Source organism: Octopus sinensis, linkage group LG13 (genome assembly GCF_006345805.1).
Source record: "Octopus sinensis linkage group LG13, ASM634580v1, whole genome shotgun sequence".
NCBI lineage: Eukaryota > Metazoa > Mollusca > Cephalopoda > Octopoda > Octopodidae > Octopus > Octopus sinensis.
This window is the reverse complement of record NC_043009.1, coordinates 27,404,976-27,427,475: the sequence shown is the minus strand read 5'-3', so window position 1 is coordinate 27,427,475 and position 22,500 is coordinate 27,404,976. Positions and strand designations below refer to the sequence as shown.

At 32.8% G+C, this 22,500-nt stretch overlaps 1 protein-coding gene across 10 annotated transcripts in view; it reads left to right on the top strand.

Annotated features, from left to right (window-relative positions):
- LOC115218437 (protocadherin-11 X-linked) overlaps nucleotides 1-22,500 on the top strand; it is a 457,497-nt gene that overhangs the window by 434,089 nt on the left and 908 nt on the right. For 7 of the 10 annotated variants that reach the window (XM_036508279.1, XM_036508273.1, XM_036508278.1 and 4 more), the window contains one exon: nucleotides 20,323-20,355. The exons of 1 other annotated variant lie outside the window; for it this stretch is intronic. In XM_036508279.1, coding sequence (XP_036364172.1) covers nucleotides 20,323-20,355 — 33 coding nt within the window. Of the gene's footprint in view, nucleotides 1-3,584; nucleotides 3,608-8,414; nucleotides 8,458-20,322; nucleotides 20,356-22,500 lie in introns of those variants that run through there. 2 more of the 10 variants (XM_036508276.1, XM_036508277.1) reach the window with 2 other exon arrangements.

Sequence of the window (22,500 nt, the reverse complement as noted above, 5' to 3'; positions counted from 1 at the left end):
TGTCAATGTAAACGATGCAATGAACCCATTAACTATTCGTGAACTAATTGCTTAAAGAGCCACCAAATATAAGAGGGTACCACAATTGGATAGACTAATTTTGTGTGTTAAACACATCCCTGGCAACTGCTATGTACATGTTAATCACTGGCAGGGACACAATATTAAGTTGTGCCACTGTGATATACATTCAAGTGTATCAAATGTTTATAGGTCAATGCTGTATTGATTTATAAAATTTAATATACTTGAATGCTTATATATTATGGTTGTCAAATGAAATATTGTGTCCCTGCTAGCAATACATACATACATACATACATACACACTTCTATACATACATATGTATGTATATATGTACGTACATGCATACATACATACATACATACATACATACATACATACATACATACATACATACATACATATGCATACACACACAAAGTGAGAGGAAGATAGATAGATAAATAGATAGATAGAGAGAGACAGACAGAAAGATAAATAGATAGATAAGTAGGTAGGTAGATTAGTAGGTAGATAGGTAGGTAGGTAGGTAGGTAGATAGGTAGGTAGGTAGGTAGGTAGTTAGGTAGGTAGGTAAGTAGGTATGTATGTAGGTATGTATGTATGTATGTAAGTAGGTAGGTTGGTAGGTAGGTAAGTAGAGAGGCAGACAGATAGATAGATAGATAGATAGATAGACAGACAGACATACATACATACATACATACATACATACATACATACATACATACATACATACATACATACATACATACATACATACATACATATAGATAGATAGATAGATCGATAAGAATTCCTCCAACCCATACTAGCATGGAAAATCAGACAGAAAGCAAGCAAACAAATAAACCCTTAATGTATTCACCAATTTATCTGCCATAATCATACTCCATTCATCTGTGATTTGGTCATTCATCTAACAGTCTGTCACCAGTTTTTGACTATGCAGCTACATACATCTTCATTGAATCCATGTTCTCATACTCTTATGCTTATCTGCCTATCTCTCATCCTCTTCATCATGTTCTCCCTTTATTTTCATCCTATTCTTTCACCTAAGCTAGCTTAACTAGTGCTCTTAAAATGTAAAATCTTTACGTTGCATGATTTTATCAAATAAGCATAAATCCTCTTGAATATGGAAGGAGAGGGCGGATGTGTGTGTGCGTGCATGCGTGAGTGTGTGTGTGTGTGAGGTTGTTATTCAGTACTAAGGACACAGAAGCCTTTCAGTACTCTTTCTGCTGTATGAATAATATCTGGAAGTCTTCTATGAATTGAATCTTTTGGGTTTGTAGAAAAATTATCCATAGAGTGACATACATACATACATACATACATACATACATACATACATACTACATATATATATATATATATATAGAGAGAGAGAGAGAGAAAGGGGGAGAGAAATACATACATACATACATACATACACACATATATATATATATATATATATAGATAAACGTTTGCTTTTATAGGAAATTATTAGAACAGTTTCACATTAAACTAAAGAATCACTCAATACTTTTTGTAGAGAACATATTTATTATTCTTTATCAATAATACTGATGACAATAACTTTGAAGCTTCAGCATATGTGTGTGTGTGTAATATATATACATTATATATGTATAATACAGATACACAAATACACACACATATATTTATATAAACATGGATCATATTCTAATTTGGGTCTTTCAGTAACGATTTTCCACAATTTCTTAATAGTTCTTTATGTTGAGTTCAAAGAATAATAACATGCTTAAATGAATAATTCTGATGTTTTAAGATTTTTCAAAATGGATTGAAACATGATATTGTTCCAAGCCAAACATACAAAACAGTAGATATTTCTGTTGAATGATATTGTTTTTAAATCTTAAATATGAGTTGTAAAGATAAATATTATCTTCTTCACACATTTTATTTTTCCATGGTCATAAAAATCTAGCTTTTATATTTCTCAAATATTCCTTTGCTTTCAACAATGGTCATGTTCTCATAAAATGTATTTACAATTTGTTGAAGGGATAAATTTACCGTTTAAGGAATCGGTTCACTTTGAATATTACATATCTTGCTGTCAATACCTCCTTTATTTATATTTACATCTATTTACAGATGAAAGACAGCTTGAAAATAACAAAGTTTCCTTTAGGGAATTAGTTGTTTCTGCTTCATCTTTATGCTGAATAAATTGTAGATGCAGAACATAGTAATGTTGATCTTGGAAAAGTTTTTCTTAGAATTGTAAACCATGGAATTGCATATCCTCATCAGCATCATCACCATTATTGTTTAATGTCCGCTTTCTATGCTGACATGGGTTTGACGGTTTGACTGAGGACTAGCGAGCTAGAAGGCTCCAATCTGATCTGGTAATGTTCCTACTGCTAGATACCCTTCCTAACGCCAACCACTCCAAGAGTGTAATGGGTGCTTTTACATGCCACCGGTACAAGGGCCAGTCAGGCGACACTGGCAACGACCACACTCAAAGGTGTTTTTATATGCCACCTGCACGGGAGCCAGTCTGGTGGTACTGGCAACAACCACACTCGAATGCTTTTTCTTACATGCCACTAGCACATGTGCCAGTAAGGCGATGCTGGCAACAATCATGCTCAAATGGTGCTTTTTACATGCCACCGGCACAGGAGCCAGTCAGTGGAATTATTTACTTGGTTTTATGCTGACAGAGTGACAACCATCAGCTTAGAGTTTATACAGTTAGTTATGAAATATATCTATCTAATAACAAAGGACAAATAACTGTGTAATTAAATTACACCATCTAGAAAATTACATATAATAGAAATATTAAAATTAAAATAACAATAATATACCGATGATTAAGTAAATGGCAAAATAATAATGAAAACGTATATATTTGGTATATATATATATATATATATATATATATATATATATATATATTCTTTTGCTCTTTTATATATATCTATATATATACATGTGTGTGTGTGCATATATATATATATATATATATGCATTGATTTAAATGGAAAGACAATGTTTTATTACATTATCACAGTCAATATATGAAAGATATACACATGCAACAACATAAACACATATGCATCTGTCCACACTGTTCATACTTGTCAACACATATTTCCATACACGCAACCATGTTAATAAACATACATGTGTCTTTACTGTTTGTACTTATTGACTTATACATGAAGACGCATACAGAAATACGTGTGTGTGTGTGTGTGTGTGTGTCTGTATGTGTATGTATGTGCATGTTTGAATATTCTTTTTGGTAATAATAATCTATAGTGTCAGTGTTATGTGTGTGTGTGTATACATATTATATATATATATATATATATATATATATATATACATATATTTTGTGTGTCTGTATGTTTGTGAGTGTGTATATATATATATATATATACATACATATACATGGATATATATATATACATGTGTGTATGTGTGTGTTGTGTAATGTGTTGTTAATTGGTCGCAATCATTAAAAATATAATAATTAAGTGTTTGTTTACTTTATTTCTTCACAGAACTTTAAAAAAAAATATGAAAACAAAGGTGAGGAGGAAGACCAGCCTAGCATGTTTCGGTGATAGTTGTGTCTAAAGCCATTTTTGGCTCTTGTGCTGTAAAAGTATTCTCAGGTGTAAGGTTAAGGAGACAATCGTTTTTTCCACCTGATAGGCAGATGTTAAAGATATTCAAAATACAAAAGAAACAGAGTTACCAAGAGCTACACACCTATCAAAGTGATGAATAAATGTTTCCTAGATTGGAAATTTGCCTGGGTTACTTAAAAAGCTGTTTTATAGAAATTGAAGGTTTTCAAATGAATATTTATAATATATCTTAGTGTCTTGGTGATTTGATGATTGTTTAGCAATGAGTTTAGTCATCATGATGAAGGGTGGGGGGAAGTTGTGGTTTTCATTCATGTTTACTGAAATAGTTTAGTAATGAGTTTAAGAAATAAAGCAATGTTTGCGAAGTTGTGTCAATTAAGAATTAAATTTACTTCACTGGTGAGTTTTTACAAAATCTGAAAATTAAGATACTTTATGGCTGTATTTAGACAAATTCAAACCAAAGGTGGGAGAGTGCCAATGTAGTTTGCTTGACTTATAAGAAATAGCAGCTAAATCTCACTTATATTACAGCCATAAACAAAAGACAGGGTGTTCAGGAACTGTTGATTTTGATTATGCCCCTGATCTGCTTGAGTTGTTTTGACATTAAACAACAACTAAGAATGATGGTGTTTAATTAATAAGGCATATGTACATAATTGAGATAGTTTTGTAATTAAGTTGAAGTAGTTAAACATTCTGTTCTGGAATGCTAATGTTGAGATCAATGATGACAATGTTATTGATGGCTTGAACTCTCTGCAGAGCTGGAAGCTTTGAGTACAACAATCACAAACAGGAGTTGCTGAACTAATCAGATAAACTTATATATTCTGTTATAAAATGCATTTCTAATGAGAAATTTGGTGGAATAATGTGTAAAGTACATTAATAATAAATCCTAAGTATATTTGCTGCTGTTAGAACAAGCAATATTCCACATCTTACACTCCCTGACACAATGAATACAATGTTAAACATTATTCCAGCACACCATCAGCTTTTAAAAGCTTTATAAATATATATACATAACAAGTCTTAGAATTGTTTTAAAACAGAGATGGGTGCATATGCTGCCATTTGGTGCAATGAAATACGCATTACATGCACAAGTGGGATGCATTGAGGAACACAGGTTTCCTAAATATACTTGTATTCTTTTTATTTTGTTTCAAAAACTTGCAGTAATGTGTAAGTTCTATGAGGCATACTTCTGTGGTGTGGAACAATGGTTAAAAAAATTCTACAGATTCAGAAGACAAAGGTTATCACTAGTCAAGAAGAAAGATGCTGCCCAAAATATCAGTTTAGTTTTCATAATGGCAGTCAAACTTATATTTTCCAAATTAAAATTTTTCTACAACTGATTGGTGGAATGCACAGAACTTATTTATCAGCAAAGGAGATATTAATGTTGGTATATTTCAAATAGATGTGGGGTTAAAATATTAGGTATAAATGAATGTTGTATCATATATTTATATATCTACATATATGGACTGTATGACTGTGCTGTTGTTGTTTATGGATTATGGTGTTGTATGTGACTTGCAGACTGTATGATTGTGTAGGTGTTGTTTTTCATGTATTTATTGTCTGATTACATTGGTTATTAATCTACCTTGTGCATTGTAAAATATAGTGATCAGCTTTGGTGTAAGGATATCAGAATGAGACAGATGGTAAAATCTATAGACCCTATATGACAATATTCACTACATTAAAAAAAACTTGTATGTAAAGTTCAACATATTTTAACCAATAAAATCTGTCTTGTGATTCATTCCTCAGATATTTAACTACATGCCAATGGTACTAGAGCTGTGACCTCTCAATGCAAAGAAGTATAGGCTTGGCCTGGAGTGCCTGCTTGATCTTCAAAGTATACACCCTATCGAGTAGTGTTATTCCAGTGACCCTTTGAAGCAACCCCATTTCAGCTATTTGTATTCACTAAGGATCTTAGGGGTAAAGTAAGAGTGAGAATTTTCGATAATATCCACAATCTCAGTTAGTCTCCCTTGGGTATCCAGCTGAAACATTTACTGATGGCTGGTTCTGAAGGGATCATCTGGAGGATAAGCCTAAAGAACCTCCCTTGACTTACACATGGTTACAAAAATAGATGGATTGATTAATTCTTGATATAGTGAAATTAAGGCAGTGAGCTGGCAGAATCGTTAGCATGCCAGGTGAAGTGTTTAGTGGTATTTTGTCTGTTCTTACATTCTGAGTTCAAATTCTGCTGAGGCTGACTTTGCCTCTCAGCCTTTCAAAGTCGATAAAATAATTACCTGTTATCAACTTAACTACCTCTGTGTATAAGTATAAAAACTGCATCTCTCAGCCTAGCCATGTTGATCCAGAGTGGCAGAGTAGGCTCATCAAACTAATATGATCTCAAGCTCAAATTCACAGTCTCTACATTTGACTGTGACAGGATAGAGAGAACATGCAGAGGCCTTTGTCCCTCAGTGGACTGAACATGGGCAAAAAAGAAAGAAAAGGATACTAAAATTATAACCCATTTTACTTGAGTGTCACTAACAATTTAGACAAGGTTTTTTATTTCCCTCCCCATCTAAGAGGTCAAAATGAATTACTTTATCTTATTTAAATGCATACTACATTCATTGCCTTAACATTTAATGAAATAATTAGAAGAGATACAGAAAACCTAATCATAAAAACTTGCTTTATTTTTAACTAGTGTTCTGTATATCAGTTCAGTAAGACTGAAATCATTTAAAAAATTAAATAAGCTTTCAACTCAATAGGGATAATTTGCATCATTAGGTCTTCACTAATAAGCTATTAACTTTTCTCTTATATATATATATATATATATATATCAATATATATACACACATATATAATATATATCATCATCATCATCATCATCATCATCATCGTTTAACGTTTCCTTTCCATGCTGGCATGGGTTGGATGGTTTGACTGAGGACTGGCAAGCTAGATGGCTGCACCAGACCCCAATCTGATCTGGCAAGGTTTCGACAGCTGGATGCCTTCCCTAGTGCCATCCACTCCGAGAGTGTAGTGGGTGCCACCGGCACGAGGGCTAGTCAGGCAGTACTGGCATCGACCATGTTTGAATGGTGCTTTTTACATGCCACTAGCACAGTAGCCAATCAGACAGCACTGGCAACAATCACACTCATATATATATATATATATATATATATATATATTTAATATAATCTAATATATTATACTAACATGGAACACTCACATACAGCACTTGGAATTCCCTGCAAATCCAGGAATGGCAAGTTATCTGAATTCCTATCTATGATCAATATTTAATGCCACTGTTCATCAACTGTTGCGTGAATCCATTACCACCATGTTTGAAGAATGGTGGTATGTTAATTAACAATTGGATATCATATAACTTGGTATCCATAGCTTGCTGGGAACACCATGTGCCATGTGTGAGGGTTCCACATTATTTCTTATTCAAATACAAGTCTGAAAGCAGAGGCAACAGAGAGGAGTGACAACTAGATCAAATTTCCATATCATTTAAAGGCATAAGTCTCTGATATCCAAGTGGCTAGAAAGTCTTAGCAGAAGGGCACCCAGGAGCCATGACCTGGATGTGCACTAGCCCTTAAGAGTTTAAGAAGTTAAGGGCTGAAACATTTGCCTGAGGAAGAGGGTTTCTTCTCTAAAGACCTTCTGCTCTTCAGTTCTCTTGAGAGTTTCTTTTCGCTATTAAATATATTGCTTCTTTTTCATTCAATGATGTTGAGGTCTACTTGTTTCATTGCTAGACACATTGTTAATCATTGTTAATCATTAAAACATTTGTGTGTGTGTGTGTGCATTTGTGTGTGTATTGCTGTGCATTTGTACGTTTGTGTGTGTTGCTGTGCGTATGTGTTTCACATCGTTATGTTGTATTCATTATTCATCCATAAATATTTGTATGTCTCACATGTTAAATGTATCCATCATTGTTGATATTCTGTAATGTGTTGCACTTTTGCACTGATATGCGTCTTCTGATATGCACACACACACATACATACACAACTGCATGCACATACACACACACATACATATTATATATGCGTGGATATATGTATTGATTCCTAAAAATAATTATCTATGTGATTATGTGAATATCTGTATACGTATGGATATACAAGATTGCCAACTTCATGTTTTATTTCAAAATTTATTTAAACTTTTTGTATATCAAAGAATTACTTTAGCACATATATTGAAAAGCATCTTTAAAAATATTCGATTCCTACCTGCATATTTTAAATTCGGCATGAGTTTTATTCTTTTCTTTATCAGTTCCAACTCAATCATGTTAAAACATTAAAGAATTATTATTATTGCAATCAAATTTTCAATGATTTTAATATAAACTATAAATCAATTAAAATATAATTCTTTTTTGGAACATAAAGCTATAAATAACAAGCATATATTAGGTTGTAAAACCTCTTTGGGTGGAAACGCCAAAGTTGTCTTTGAGTTTTTCTATCCGAAACAGTTTTTCCAATCCAGTTTTTATAGTTAATTATTTGTAGCTTTATGTGATGTGTTCCAAAAGCCAATGTTCCAAGCAAAGAATTATTTCACATTCTCTCGAAAGTTTTTAAATTAATTTGACATTTATTTAAATTTATATTTATTCCTTCTTAAGTCTTTTGTTTGTGTGATCTAGAATTTGATTTCCCAAATGTTTTGTTTCTGCAGTGATGTACCAGCATTATATCTAGTCTCAAATTGCATATATTTGGTAAGTGATTGCATGTTTTAAGACCAGTAAACAAAAATGGTCAATAACAGAAACCTTTTTATTTACTTTTTTTTTTTAGAAGAGCAATACTGGCTGCTGCAATTATTAAGCAAAACCTTATATTTATAACTTGTCTTATTTTCTTTAAAACCAGTTTTTCATTTTACCTTTTGGCTTTTTAAAAACATAGATATAAAAAATGTCTATAGACTAATAATTAACCAAAATTTGTCTCGTTTACATATTCTTTAAATGAAATAAGTGCTTCATATCATGCTGGTAGCAGAAAACAAATAATAATGATTAGCCAATCAATTAATTAACTCCTAGAGCTGTAAATACTCTAATTAAAGTTTGATAATATTGACAGATACATTAAGTGACAATAATAATGAATTAATGACAGTGTGTTGTGTTTGTAGTTGCTGTTGGTACCTTATATCTGTTAGCTGTTTTTGAATCACTAAAAATTACTTATACAATAACAGCACGGTATATTAACTTCAGTTTATTAATTTCTTAACTTCATCCTCTATTTAATTTAATTCATGTCTTTTATTTTTCTCAAATACATCAAATAACATTTTCCTTCTTGCTCTTTTAACTGATGTGGGTTTTCATATTTAAATATTTGCGTGCTTCTGTGAAAACAGTTTGATGTGTCCTATATATCAAACTTACTTACCCACCCACACTACTCTTCTTTTGTTCATCTTTCTCTAACTCAAGGGTAAACACCCTGATACATCTTCACCACCATTGTCTTTCTCTTCCAACTGGAGTATCCATGTAGACACCCTACAGCAAGGCACCCGTTCCTTTCCTCTATCATACTTTCACTTCTCTCATCATGTGGCATAAAATTATCCCTTTCAATGCTGCTTCCCCACTTCAGTTGAGTGGCGTTCTTGTCTTGTAAGTTACTTGGTGGCTTCACCTGTACCAGTTCCATGTACAAAACACCCAGTACACACTATAAAGCATTTGACATTAGGAGGGCCATCCAGCCATGGAAACCATGCCAAACCAGACTTTGGAGCTTGATGCAGTCCTCTAATTTGTCAGCTTTTGTTGAACCATCCAACCCATGACTACAACTGGTGATGATATGATTTTATATATAATTACATATATATATCATCATCATCATCATCATCATCATCGTCGTTGTCGTTTAACGTCTGCTTTCCATACTGGCATGGGTTGGACAGTTTGACTGAGGACTGGTGAGCCAGAAGGCTGCACCAGGTTCAATCTGATCTGGCAAAGTGTCTACAGCTGGATGCCCTTCTTAATGCCAACCACTCCAAGAGTGTAGTGGGTGCTTTTATATATATATATACACACATATATATAATTTGGAATCTATACATATTCTGTATCTAGAGCCCCATTTAGTCATCACTGAACATAAGTTTCTGCACCTGGAAGGTTACTTTGCAACATGGTAAAATTGAGCACAGGTTTTATTTGTGGAGGACTAGCCTTGCTAGTGATTGCCTCTTCTCTCCATGCCAATAATAATATCCAAGGAAAAGGCAATGCTAATACAGCTTCATATTGGTGCTACCAAAGGAACTGCAGTCTGAATATAAAATACAAAATACAAAAATAAAAACAGGAGAGACACGGTAAGGCATCTCATCCAGTGAACAAACAGGACAATTCTCTGTCCTGAACTGGTACTTTTCCATCAAAACCACAAAAAGATTGAAAGGTATAGTTGATCTTCACAAAATTTTAATTCAGTATACTGACAGTTAATTAATTTGGCACTTTTCCTCCCTATAAGCAAAACAAGAAGTGAACTGCCATCTTTCTCCATTGTTTCTCTCTGTGTCAAAAAGTTCTTTCCAAAATATTAGATTACACCTCCTCTTTGCAGTCAAGAATTTATTCCATAATCAGAATTATTGACAACTAGACTACCAGACTTTAAAAGAATTAAAATATAATGAAAGGGATAAAATTTGAGCCCTAAAATATAGGGTTGGGATCAAGCAATTTACTTTCAAAACTGTTAACACTTGGTTTGATACTGTTGTAACTTCTATATTTTCCTGAGATAAAACTGATGCTCATAATTTGCAGTATAAATGCACAAGTAAAGAAACTATCATACAACAGCAATTTCATATTATAATCTCTATAAGATAACTTAATGTAATACTTATGTGAGGAAGATTGCTATAAAGAATAAAAAATGCAAATAATTATAGCATTTCAAAAAAGTAATAGGGATGATAATAGAGAAATTTTTACAAGAATTTAGACAGTCACTTCTGGTTTTATGTAAAGGTGTAAAATTTATTTCGTTGTATTCTGGTTTTGATGTTTTTGTCTTTTCTTTCTCATCCTAAACTGTTTTAGCTATCATTATTATAAACTACTGCAGACCAGCTGTTCAATAATATTAGTTTAAATTAACATAATGCGGTTTAGTTTAGTATTAAAAAATGATAACTTCGCAATAAAATAACTAATTTAAAGACTCCGCCGGTTACGACAACGAGGGTCCCAGCTGATACGATCAACGGAACAGCTTGCTCGTGAAATTAACGTGCAAATGGCTGAGCATTCCACAGACACGTGTACCCTTAACGTAGTTCTCGGGGATAATCAGCGTGACACAGAGAGTGACAAGGCTGACCCTTTGAAATACAAGTACAACTCATTTTTGCCAGCTGAGTGGACTGGAGCAACGTGAAATAAAGTGTCTTGCTCAAGGACACAACGCGTCGCCGGGAATCGAACTCACAACCTTACGATCATGAGCCGAATGCCCTAGCCACTAAGCCACGCGCCCTCACCCAAAATAACTAATAATATCGAAGAGATTATGGAAACAAATTTGACTACGTTGTGTGTTTTGTACAATTAAATATATGGATAGAGTAAATTATGTGCTGATAAATGATTTTAAGATCAATTGTGAAATTCTTAAAGAAATGATGATAGAGTTTGAAGTTTTAAGCCCATCATGCATTATCCAATTTTTAATTATCATGTAATAAGATGGCAAGCTGGCAGAATCGTTAGCATACCAGGCAAAATGCTTAGTGGCATTTCGTTCATCTTCACATTCTGACTTTAAATTCTGCCGAGGATGGCTTGTCTTTCATCCTTTTGGGTCCAATAAGATATGTACCAGGTGAACTCTGAGGGTGGGGGTCCATGTAATTGACTTACCTACTCCCACGAAATTGCTGGCCTTGTACCAAAATTTGAAATCAATTATGCAATAAAATTACCTTGGGGAATCAAATACAGAACAATCTCAAATATAATGTGACCCCAACTTTTGTGCAAAAAAATCGGTATCATATTTCATCTTTTTTTTTTTCTTTTTCACTTGAATATACCTATTCCTAGTTCTGACCCTGATGTTACAGTAAAATAACCAAATTAATACAATAAATAAATAAATAATATAGGGTTGGATAAAGAATTTAATATTCAGAAAAAATTGTTAGTGTAATCATAAACTAAACAGTGGTAACAATTCAAATAATTAATTACTCTGAATTTAATTCTCATTACTGAATCACTTAAGAAATGATCTGGATGAAGAATTAGATATTTAGAAAAAACTGTATAATTAAAATAATTAGTAATGACAATTTAGTAATGCAGGAGCTTTGAACTTTGTAAACTAACCAATTGTGGATGTACTAACCAACAACTGCTTCCAGAGTGTCAGTAGTACTAACGAATGCATGGTTGTAATGGAAAGTGCATGTGTCTTAAAAATTATGCTTTAAGGATTAATTTGAAGAAATGAATAGCTACTTCTTTTTTCTGTTTTTTGACATTGAAGTTGGAAATTAAAAAAATAAATATGGATATTAAGTAATCTAATATCTGAGGTTTCTTATGGCTACTAATTCTTTTACAAATGCTTATGACCTCAAGGTTTTTTTTTTGTAACCACTATCATATAAATAATATGGTTAGAGTATATTTAGCCTATCTTTCAGCAACAATGTTGCTTCTGCTCTTGTAAGACCAAAATAAGCATAATTTAATTCTTCATTGAAAGATATAATACAATGCATAGTGTGATATATACATACATATATGCATGTGTATGGGTATATATAATATTATGAGAATATTTAAAATAGCATCTATGATTGAAATGTATATTTTAGGGAATTTATAAAAAGTATTTTCATTATATCTCTCAGATTTTATTTCATTTTGTAACATGATTGAATAATCTGTCAGCAAAACATATCTCAGTCAATACAAATTTTACAATAATAGATTTGATTCTACTCCTAGTATTGAGTCCCACATCAATAAGTGTTCTTAAACTTGTTTATTCTTTAATTTGTTTTTAAATAACAACCCCAATTTAGAATTTAAACAGTTGTTATTAATTTTAAAGAAACTACAAATATTTTCTGGTATACAGATCAACATAATGTTTAGTGTAAACATGAAGTGTAAACATTCAAATGGTGTTCACAATCTTTCCAAACCCTGCTGCGTTTCCCATGGAATTTCTTGGACCCCTGAAGTCTTCTTGATGTATAAGTCGACCTACCATTTTTGACTGCAAATTTTGGTCACAAAAAATTTGGTTTGTATACTGGAAAATACAGTGAAAGAAAATGAGATACAGGAATTTTTTTTTTTTTATTTCAAATTTACAGATGAGAAATTTTTCATGTATTAAAGTTAAAATGGTTATGGAAAATAATCAGTGATAGTATTGATCTTTGAAAAATTTAAATGAAGAATAAATATAATTACAGTCGTTTGAAATATAGATTTTTTCTTTAATGAAGCAACACAAGAAACATTAATTTTCATAATTATTTTCCTTTGAAACTAAATGACACACTTGATGGAGTTGGCCATGTGGTATATTTAATGAAGTTGATAATTAGAGGAGAAAATTAAACTTCTTTTTTTTGTAATAAGCAAATTAGATAGATATGAAAGGGTTCAATTAAGCAAAATTAAGTAAAAAGTAGAAAAAAAATTAATTCAAATAAGCAAAAAAAAAATTAAAATAAAGCAAAAACATTTGAAAGATTTCAGAAATAATGAGAAAATTTATTAAGAAATAAAACTGAAGGTTTATATGATTAATTGGTGATAATGAAATATTTTGAATAAATAGTTTAGTTGATGTCCAGGAAGAAATGCAAATGGTTTGTATTAGATACACAAGCACACACACACACACATATACACACCACAATGATGATGATGTTGATGATGACAATGATGACAACATCGATGACAGTGATAACAATGATGATCACGACGATGATGATAATGATGTTGACAATGGTGAGGAGAATGATGATAATGATAATGATGATGATGATGAGATGGAAGAGGAGGGGGAGGAGGCTAATGATAATAATAACAACAATGATGATGACGACGATGAAAAATATTAATTATTAACCTAGTGGCCCCCTCGTGTTTTGGTGTTAATGATTAACAAGAAAAGCTATTAACCGATATCTAAGTGTAAATAATGACTTTAACAGCTTTTAATTGTTTTAATTGTTGGAATGTATTATTTGTTGATTGAACTTTCCAGCAGCAGCAGCAGCTTCTGGCTGTGTTGTGATATATTGATCATGTCTGATTAATATTTCTACTAACAAACTAACTCAATCACTACTAACGTTATTAATTTTTGTCGACATTTTTCCAATTACTGATCCTCTGTCGTTTGTTCTGTGCAATTAGAATCAGAGAAAATTTTGCAGTTCTATATTTAAGAGATGAGGAATTATGTACGTTATTTACATTTGATAGCTATTTCTCCTCATCTTGTTTGTTGTTAACACAACGTTTTGTCTGATATACCCTCCAGCCTTCATCAGGTGTCTTGGGGAAATTTCAAACGTGGGTTCTCATTCCTAAGGTATTTTTCAATGTTGTGGTTATTATTATTATTATTATTATTATTATTATTATTATTATTATTATTATTATTATTCAGGTCACTGCTTAGAATCAAACTCAGAATCTTGGGGTTAGTAGCCCGTGCTCTTAACCACAACACCATATGCCCAAGACCTGAATAATAATGATAATAATAATAATAATAATAATAATAATAATAATAATAATAATAATAATAATGATGATGATAATGAGTGTAGTGGGTGTTTTTTATGTGCCACTGGTACGAGGGACAGTTAGGTGGCACTGGCAACGACCATGCTCGAATGATGCTTTTTATGTGCCACTGGCACAAGACCAGTCAGCCAGCACTGGCATCGATCATGCTCAATCTAGCATTTATTTCAGAATACATTAAATATTGAGTAAATTGGATTATTCTTTTATTCAGTCATTGAACGGCAGTCATGCTGGAGCACTACTGTGTAGGATTTAGCTAAAGAAATCAAACCTGGTACTTAGTTTTTAAGTCTCCTACTTATTCTACTCATCTCTTTTTACTAAGCCACTAAGTTACAGGGACATAAGCAAACCTACATCGATTGTCAACAGGTGAGAAACAAACACATACACACATATATAGGAATATATATATATGCCAGGCTTCTGCATAGTTTCCATTGACTAAATTCTCTTACAATGAATTTGTTGGCCCAGAACTGGAGCAGAAGTTGTTTGCCCAAGGTGCCATATAGTGGAATTGAAACCTAAAGCTTGTGGTTAGAAATTAACTTCTTAATCACACAGCAATGCTTGCATCTAAAACATTTCAGTAATAATTTAACAGACAATGACTAATAGAGTAAACTGCTTCGCTCAAGGTCAATGCAATGTCTTTCCTTATTTAATTAATATTGAACATAAAATGGCTCATAAAAAAAAATTCATTGTGAAAAAAAATGACTTTTTCATAAACATGAAATAAAATTGATTTAAAATCAAAACGTAAAATATAAATAAAAAATCAGAATGTTCGTTGTAAAGACCTCCTTTGTAGTTAAGTGTCCATGACAAAATTACTAACAAATAGATTTTGGTGTATTGTAGTGTGTGAGCAGACCAAGCCAGAAAAAAAAATCTATTAATTTGCGTATTGATCTCATTTTAACAAGATAACTAGTTCAATATTGATCTGAACTAATAGAAGACACACAAGCAAATAAAATCAAACAGACACTTGTTTATCTAACAAATGACGTCATTCAATTTGATTTTTACATTATTTGTTCATTTCTATGTGTTTTTTTTTCTTTTATTTTTCTTTTAATTTTTGACTTTATATAACAATGTTTGGTAAATACAATGTGAAGAACGTTAAGAAATATTGTTACAATGTCATCTGTGATGTGTGGAATTTTAAGAATGAAAGAAAGAAGTGACTGAGCAAAATAAAATAGCCTGATTCATTATTTACATTTATTGTTTAGTGTGTGTGTGTGTGGAACATTGTACACCCTCAACCTATCATGCTCAGTTTCTTCTATACAACAGTAGAGTCCATTATTATATATATATGCGAATGCAGGACTCTGTAGAAGTCTCTGGATGGGTACCACCACACAGGACCAACACTAGAACATCCAGCTCTCTTGGTTTGTCTGACAAAGTGCACCACCTCTTAACTATGACTGTTTTGTGAATATAACCAGAAGCAATTCCATGTAATATTTAATAAACAATAGTTCAGTTAGTGATGATCCACTTTGCTATTGCCAAACCATTGCCTAGACAACCACAATTCTTCATTGGCACTATGGATGAGTTGACAGAAACATTAGCACGCCGGGCGAAATGCTTAGCGATATTTCATCTACCATTACCGGGGTCAATTAGATAAGTACCAGTTACGCACTGGGGTCGATATAATCGACTTAATCCGTTTGTCTGACCTGGTTTGTCCTCTCTGTGGGTAGTAAAGAAATAGGATACTTAAGAGTAAACAAACATTTACTATATAGTTTTTCTTTTTCTTTTTCTTTGCTTTCTCATTCTCCTTATAAATTGATGTTTTTAGTCAGATTAAGGAATTTTATCCAAACTATTCAGAATTTGTGTGGTGCCAGATGATTTTAGCATCCATAGGGATTACCTGATGTTACTAGTGTGTGCATGGCACCAGCTCTGATGCTACACCAGGGAACTACATGCTATACTCAACATCAATCAGAAGAAGCATGTTAGCAATAAACATTTGTATAAAGGGGATTGTCAGGGTTGAGTGAGAAGGTAGTAGTTAAAAGAGTGAAGGTTACTAGTCAGTGTTAGAGACACCAGGAGGTCCCAGAAGGCCTGCTGGTACTATGGGAAGCAATATGTGGGCAGAAAAGAAGGTGGTGAGCTGGCAGTATCGTTAGCACACTGGACGAAATGCTTAGTGGTATTTCATCTGTCTTTATGTTCTGAGTTCAAATTCCGCTACGGTCAACTTTGCCTTTCATCCTTTCGGTGTCAATAAATTAAGTACCAGTTAAGCACTGGGGTCGATATAATCGACTTAATCCCTTTCTCTGTCCTTGTTTGTCCCCTCTATGTTTAGTACCTTGTGGGCAATAAAGAAATAAGAAACATTAGCTCACTGGACGAAATGCTTAGTTGTATTTCGTCTGTCTTTACATTCTGAGTTCAAATTCTGCTGAGGTCAACTTTGCCTTTTATTCTTTCAGGGTCGATAAATTAAGTACCAGTTGCATACCGGGGTCAATTAAATCACTTGCCCCCCCCCCCCTCACCAAAAATTTGGGGCTTTGTGCCTAGAGTAGAAAAGAATATGTGGGCAGCAAAGGAAAAGTCATGCCACCAAGGCTCTTTCAACAGTGTTACAGGCCTCTGGGCAAAACAAAATATTTAGTACCCTACACAAACAAACCATATATATTAGCATATACCCTCTTGACACATGGGGACAAAGGGACAACTGCCCAGTGTTTTCTCTCCTTATGATAGCACTGCATTCTACACTAACATGCATAGATATACTGAAGGAAAATGTAGAAGTGAAAACTATTGGCATGTTAGCACTACGTATGGAGCACCAGAATAGCCTAGAGGCACCATTGAAGGATCTGTTTAGGAATGATCTAAATAATTATTTATAATTTAGGTAAAAAGCCATCAGTTTTCAGTGAAAGAGTGCACAAATCCTTACCCAACGGTTGTTCCCCAATTTACTCATGCATAATTAGAACAGGTCCCTCCACCCTCACTATTTTTGCCGCCACCCCCACTGTTTGACAAATTCTCTGAGAGACAGTACTTCCCTCTCCACCCTCACTTTTCTTTTCAAATAATAATAATAATAAAAATAACAACAATAATAATAATAATAATAGCAATAAGAAGAAGAAGAAGAATGATAATAATAATAATAATAATGATAATAATGATAATAATAATAATAATAATAATAATAATAATAATAATAATAATGATAATAATAATCCTTTCTACTGGAAGCACAAGGCCTCAAATTTGGGGGAAGGAATTAAGGTGATTACATCGACCCCATTGCATAACTGGTACTTATCTAATCGACCCCAAAAGGGTATTATTATTCGATCTTGGCAAATAATAATAATAATATACTGGCACAATGTTATTTCTAATCATTCAGCTCTAATTTCCACACTATATTGAAGTCCAATCTTATGCAGATGGAAATATAATATTTAATTAAGTTTCAGGATATCTTCTCATTATTTATCACTAATCTACAAATTCTCCAGTCCTTATCAAGTGTAGGTGTGATCTGGTGCACGACTGAATCTATATTTATTTCCTGTAAGTCTGTATCAAAAACCAAACAAATACAAATGTATATTTATACAAATATTGGCTACTAATGTAATTAAATTATGTGGTTCTTGTTTATTTGTGTAATATTCATTATAATTGTCCAGTTAATATCGATTTCACATCTCTGTTTATTTGAAGCTCAATTGATATTTAATTATTATGTTTCATATATATATATATATATATATATATATATATATATATATACATACATATATATAGAGAGACACACACACATATATATGTACACATATATATATGTATGCATACAAACACATACACATACACACACATGTACACATAGCTATATATATATATATTTATACATACATATATATATACATACATATATATATATATATATATATATATATATATATATATATATATATGCATTTATATATATTTCCTACCTGATGTATCTGTTGTCTGATGTATTTAAATATATAATTTTTGTTGTTATAAGAGTTATATTATATATAAGTAAAGGCACATGGCTTAGTGGTTAGGGTACTCAACTCACAGTTGTAAGACTGTGTGTTCAATCCATGGTGATGCCTTGTGTCCTTGAGCAAGAAACTTCACTTCACATTGCTCCAGTCCACTCAAATGGCAAAAATGAGTAGTATCTGTATTTCAAAGGGTGAGCTTGTCATATTCTGTGTCTCGCTGAATCTCCCTGAGAATTACGTTAAGAGTGCTGTAGAATTACGTTAAAAATTACTGTAGAGTGCTCAGCCACTTGTACGTTATTTTCGTGAGCAGGCTGTTCCATTGACTGGATCAACTGGAACCCTCATTGCTGCAATCAACAGAGGGCTGTTATAATATATATATATATACAAGCTCTGTAGAAATATGCAGCCAAGAAACAACAAAAATAGCACATTCATAAGTACACACACTTCGGAACACATAATTACTTATGCAGTCATAACTGAACATTAACACTGGCATCAGTGTACCAACATACCTGCAGACTGGTGCATTTATTTAAATTGTAATCTCAAAGCACCAGCACACACAGATTTGAAGATAATCACAAGATCACTGTCACATATTTGCTCACAATCAGCACATACATACATTCATACCTACATACATACATACATTCATAAATACATACATACATATATACATACTTACATACATACATACGTACATACATTCATAAATACGTACATACATACATACATACATACATACATATATACATATTACATATATATATACATATATACATATATACATACATATATACATACTTACATACATATATACATATATACATACATACATACATACATACATACATACAAATATGTGAATTTGCCTCTGTTAACTACATCCCAAATATGGAGCCTTGTATCTTTGTTGAAAACTGGCTTCATCCTCAGTGCAAGATTTATAATGATTAAAAAATAGAAGACACATGCACACACACACATGCACATGCACACACACACATATATATATGTATGTATGTATGAATGAATAAACCAAATAATAAAAAGACAAAAGAAATTCTTTAACACAACTGATTCGTTACAATTATTTCTGGACCAACTCTGCTTGCAATGCCAATTTATGCAAAAATCCAAAGGGAAAATTCATGTAATTTCTGGAACCCAACAGAGTGCTTCTCTGCAAATACCCTTCCTTTGTACCCTACCAGGACTTAATATGATATATGTATAGGTGAATATATAATCACTCATTTCTATAAGTACATTCATGCATTTATGTCCATATAATTGTTATATATATCCCCTTATCCTAACCAATCCAGTTGAGACCACCCTTCTCTGTTTTATTGTGATCTAAATTTAAACCTTCTATGAAAATGCCATGCTATTGTATAAATTGTTCCAAACACTAACTTAATAATTGCTAAGTTATTTTATGAAATTCTTCAAAATTTAAAAAACTGATTGAAACCAAGGCAATGTATTTCATCAGAAATATGGCAACAAAATGGTTAATGACTTTGCCATTAGAGGTTTTCTGATGCTATCAGAGGTTTTCTGATCATTATTCAGCTCTCTCTCTTTATTTACTTCTAATGTTGGCTTAAACATTATATAAATAAATTATACATATAATGAAATAGTATTTTATAAAGAATTCTTCCTTTCCTAGATGCTCACTTACAGAGTCTGTTACATCAAGATGGTAATGATTTCTTCCAATTTACTATTTCCTTTTCTGTGCAATAGTTCTCAAAAAACTCTTGGTAATTTCAAGGAATTTTTATGGAAGAATACAGCGGTGATTTTCTGTTGCTTTGTTTTGGGTTTTTTCTTTTACAAAATACTATTTTGTCCACAAGTTCACCTTACCTGCCTCAGCACTCAGAATACAAAGACCCAGAACAAATGGTGAAGAATATTTTTTGTGGAATGTTCTAACAATTCTGCAAATCTGTCGCCTTAGATTTCTACTTATTTAATTGACCCCAGGAGGATAAAAAGCAAAGTTAACATTGACAAGTTTGAGCTCAGAATACAAAGAGCCAAAATAAATGCAATAAAGCATTTTGTCTGATGTTCAACCAATTTGCTGCTTTTCAAGGATAAGGTTTTCTTATCTTTTGAATTTTCTCCAAGTCTTCAATGAAACCAAATAGAAAATAGTGAAAATTTATAGCTTTTTAAGGTATATATATATATATATATATATATATATATATAGGTGCAGGAGTGGCCGTGTGGTAAGTAGCTTGCTTACCAGCCACATGGTTCCGGGTTCCTTCCCACTGCATGGCACCTTGGGCATGTGTCTTCTACTATAGCCTTGAGTCAGCCAAAGCCTTGTGAGTGGATTTGGTAGGCCTCAAACTGAAAGAAGCCCATTGTATATATGTATATGTTTGCGTGTCTTTGTTTGTCCCCCAATATCGCTTGACAACTGATGCTTGTGTGTTTACATCTCCGTAACTTAGCAGTTTGGCAAAAGGTATTGATAGAATAAGTACTAGGCTTACAAAGATTAAGAGAGAGAGAGAGAGAGAGAGAGAAGAGAGAGATAATGAAACTGTGCTTTACATATGATTCATAGAAAGCTTGCTGTCTCACCAAGAACAATGGTTACAATAATGAAAGTAATAACAATTTCTTCTAAGGTGACGAGCTGACAGAATCATTAACATGTTGGGCAAAATGCTTAGCAGCATTCTCTCTGTCTTTACGTTCTGAGTTCAAATTCTGCCAAGGTCAACTTTGCCTTTCATCCTTTTAGAGCCGATAAAACAAGTACCAGTTGCACACTGGGGTTGGTGTAATTGACTTACCCACTCCCATAAAATTGCTGGCCTTGTGCCACAATTTGAAACCAATGTTAGTTTCTGCTGATGAGACACAAAACACAATTATTTATGGGGCAGGGGATCAGGAATTGAGCCCTTAATGCTAATGTATTACTAGTATCATGCAGTATTCTCAAAAATGGTAAAATATGGAATTAGAAGAGAAAACAGAGAGAGAGGGTAGATAGATACATAGAGAGAGAGAGATAGCAAACAGAACAATTAATGGCTTATAGAAATGTACCAGTCATCATCATTAATTATAATCATATTATTAATCAAATGGTAATGAATTAGCTTGACTCACTGTCATTTGTACTCTTTCCACAACTCCTTCTCTTGTTGATGATGCTGTTTTCTGTATTACATAGAAAAAAAATAAAATAAAATTTTTTAAAAATTAACAAGTTACTATATTAGTAGTAGTAGTAGTAGTTGTTGTTGTAGTAGTAGTAGTAAGATGAGACCCACATGTCTATTATTCTCTTGATATACTAACTTTGGCCTCCAACCCTTATGAGGACACCACATCAGAGTGTGTGTGTGCTTGTGTGTGTGTGTGTGTTTGTGTGTGTGTATGTGTGTGCCCCCACCTCTGCATGGAGGTGGGATATGCTGTGGTGATCCAGACATGTTGCATGTATTTTATCAGGTATCCAACTTATCTATTTATTTAATCATTTATTGTATGCCCAAGTGTACTGGTGGTGGTGGTGGTGGTGGTGGTGGTGATGATGGGGAGATGCCCAGTGGATGTTGGGGTGGAGAGTAAACGAAAAGACCTCAAATGGAGGAAGGGTGCAACATACATTGTTCGTCTATCTTTATGATAATGATGAACAGTCTGTGCAACACAGTATTTTGGGCTAATGAGGAATAATGGTGCTACTGCTAATTTTTCTGCATGAGTTATTCAATGTTTTTTCTTTCTTTTGGTGGTGAGTAAGAATTTCTGAAGTGAACAGATAAAGATGGTGGTTTGTTTTAGGATGGCCTTTCATAAGTTTACTGGT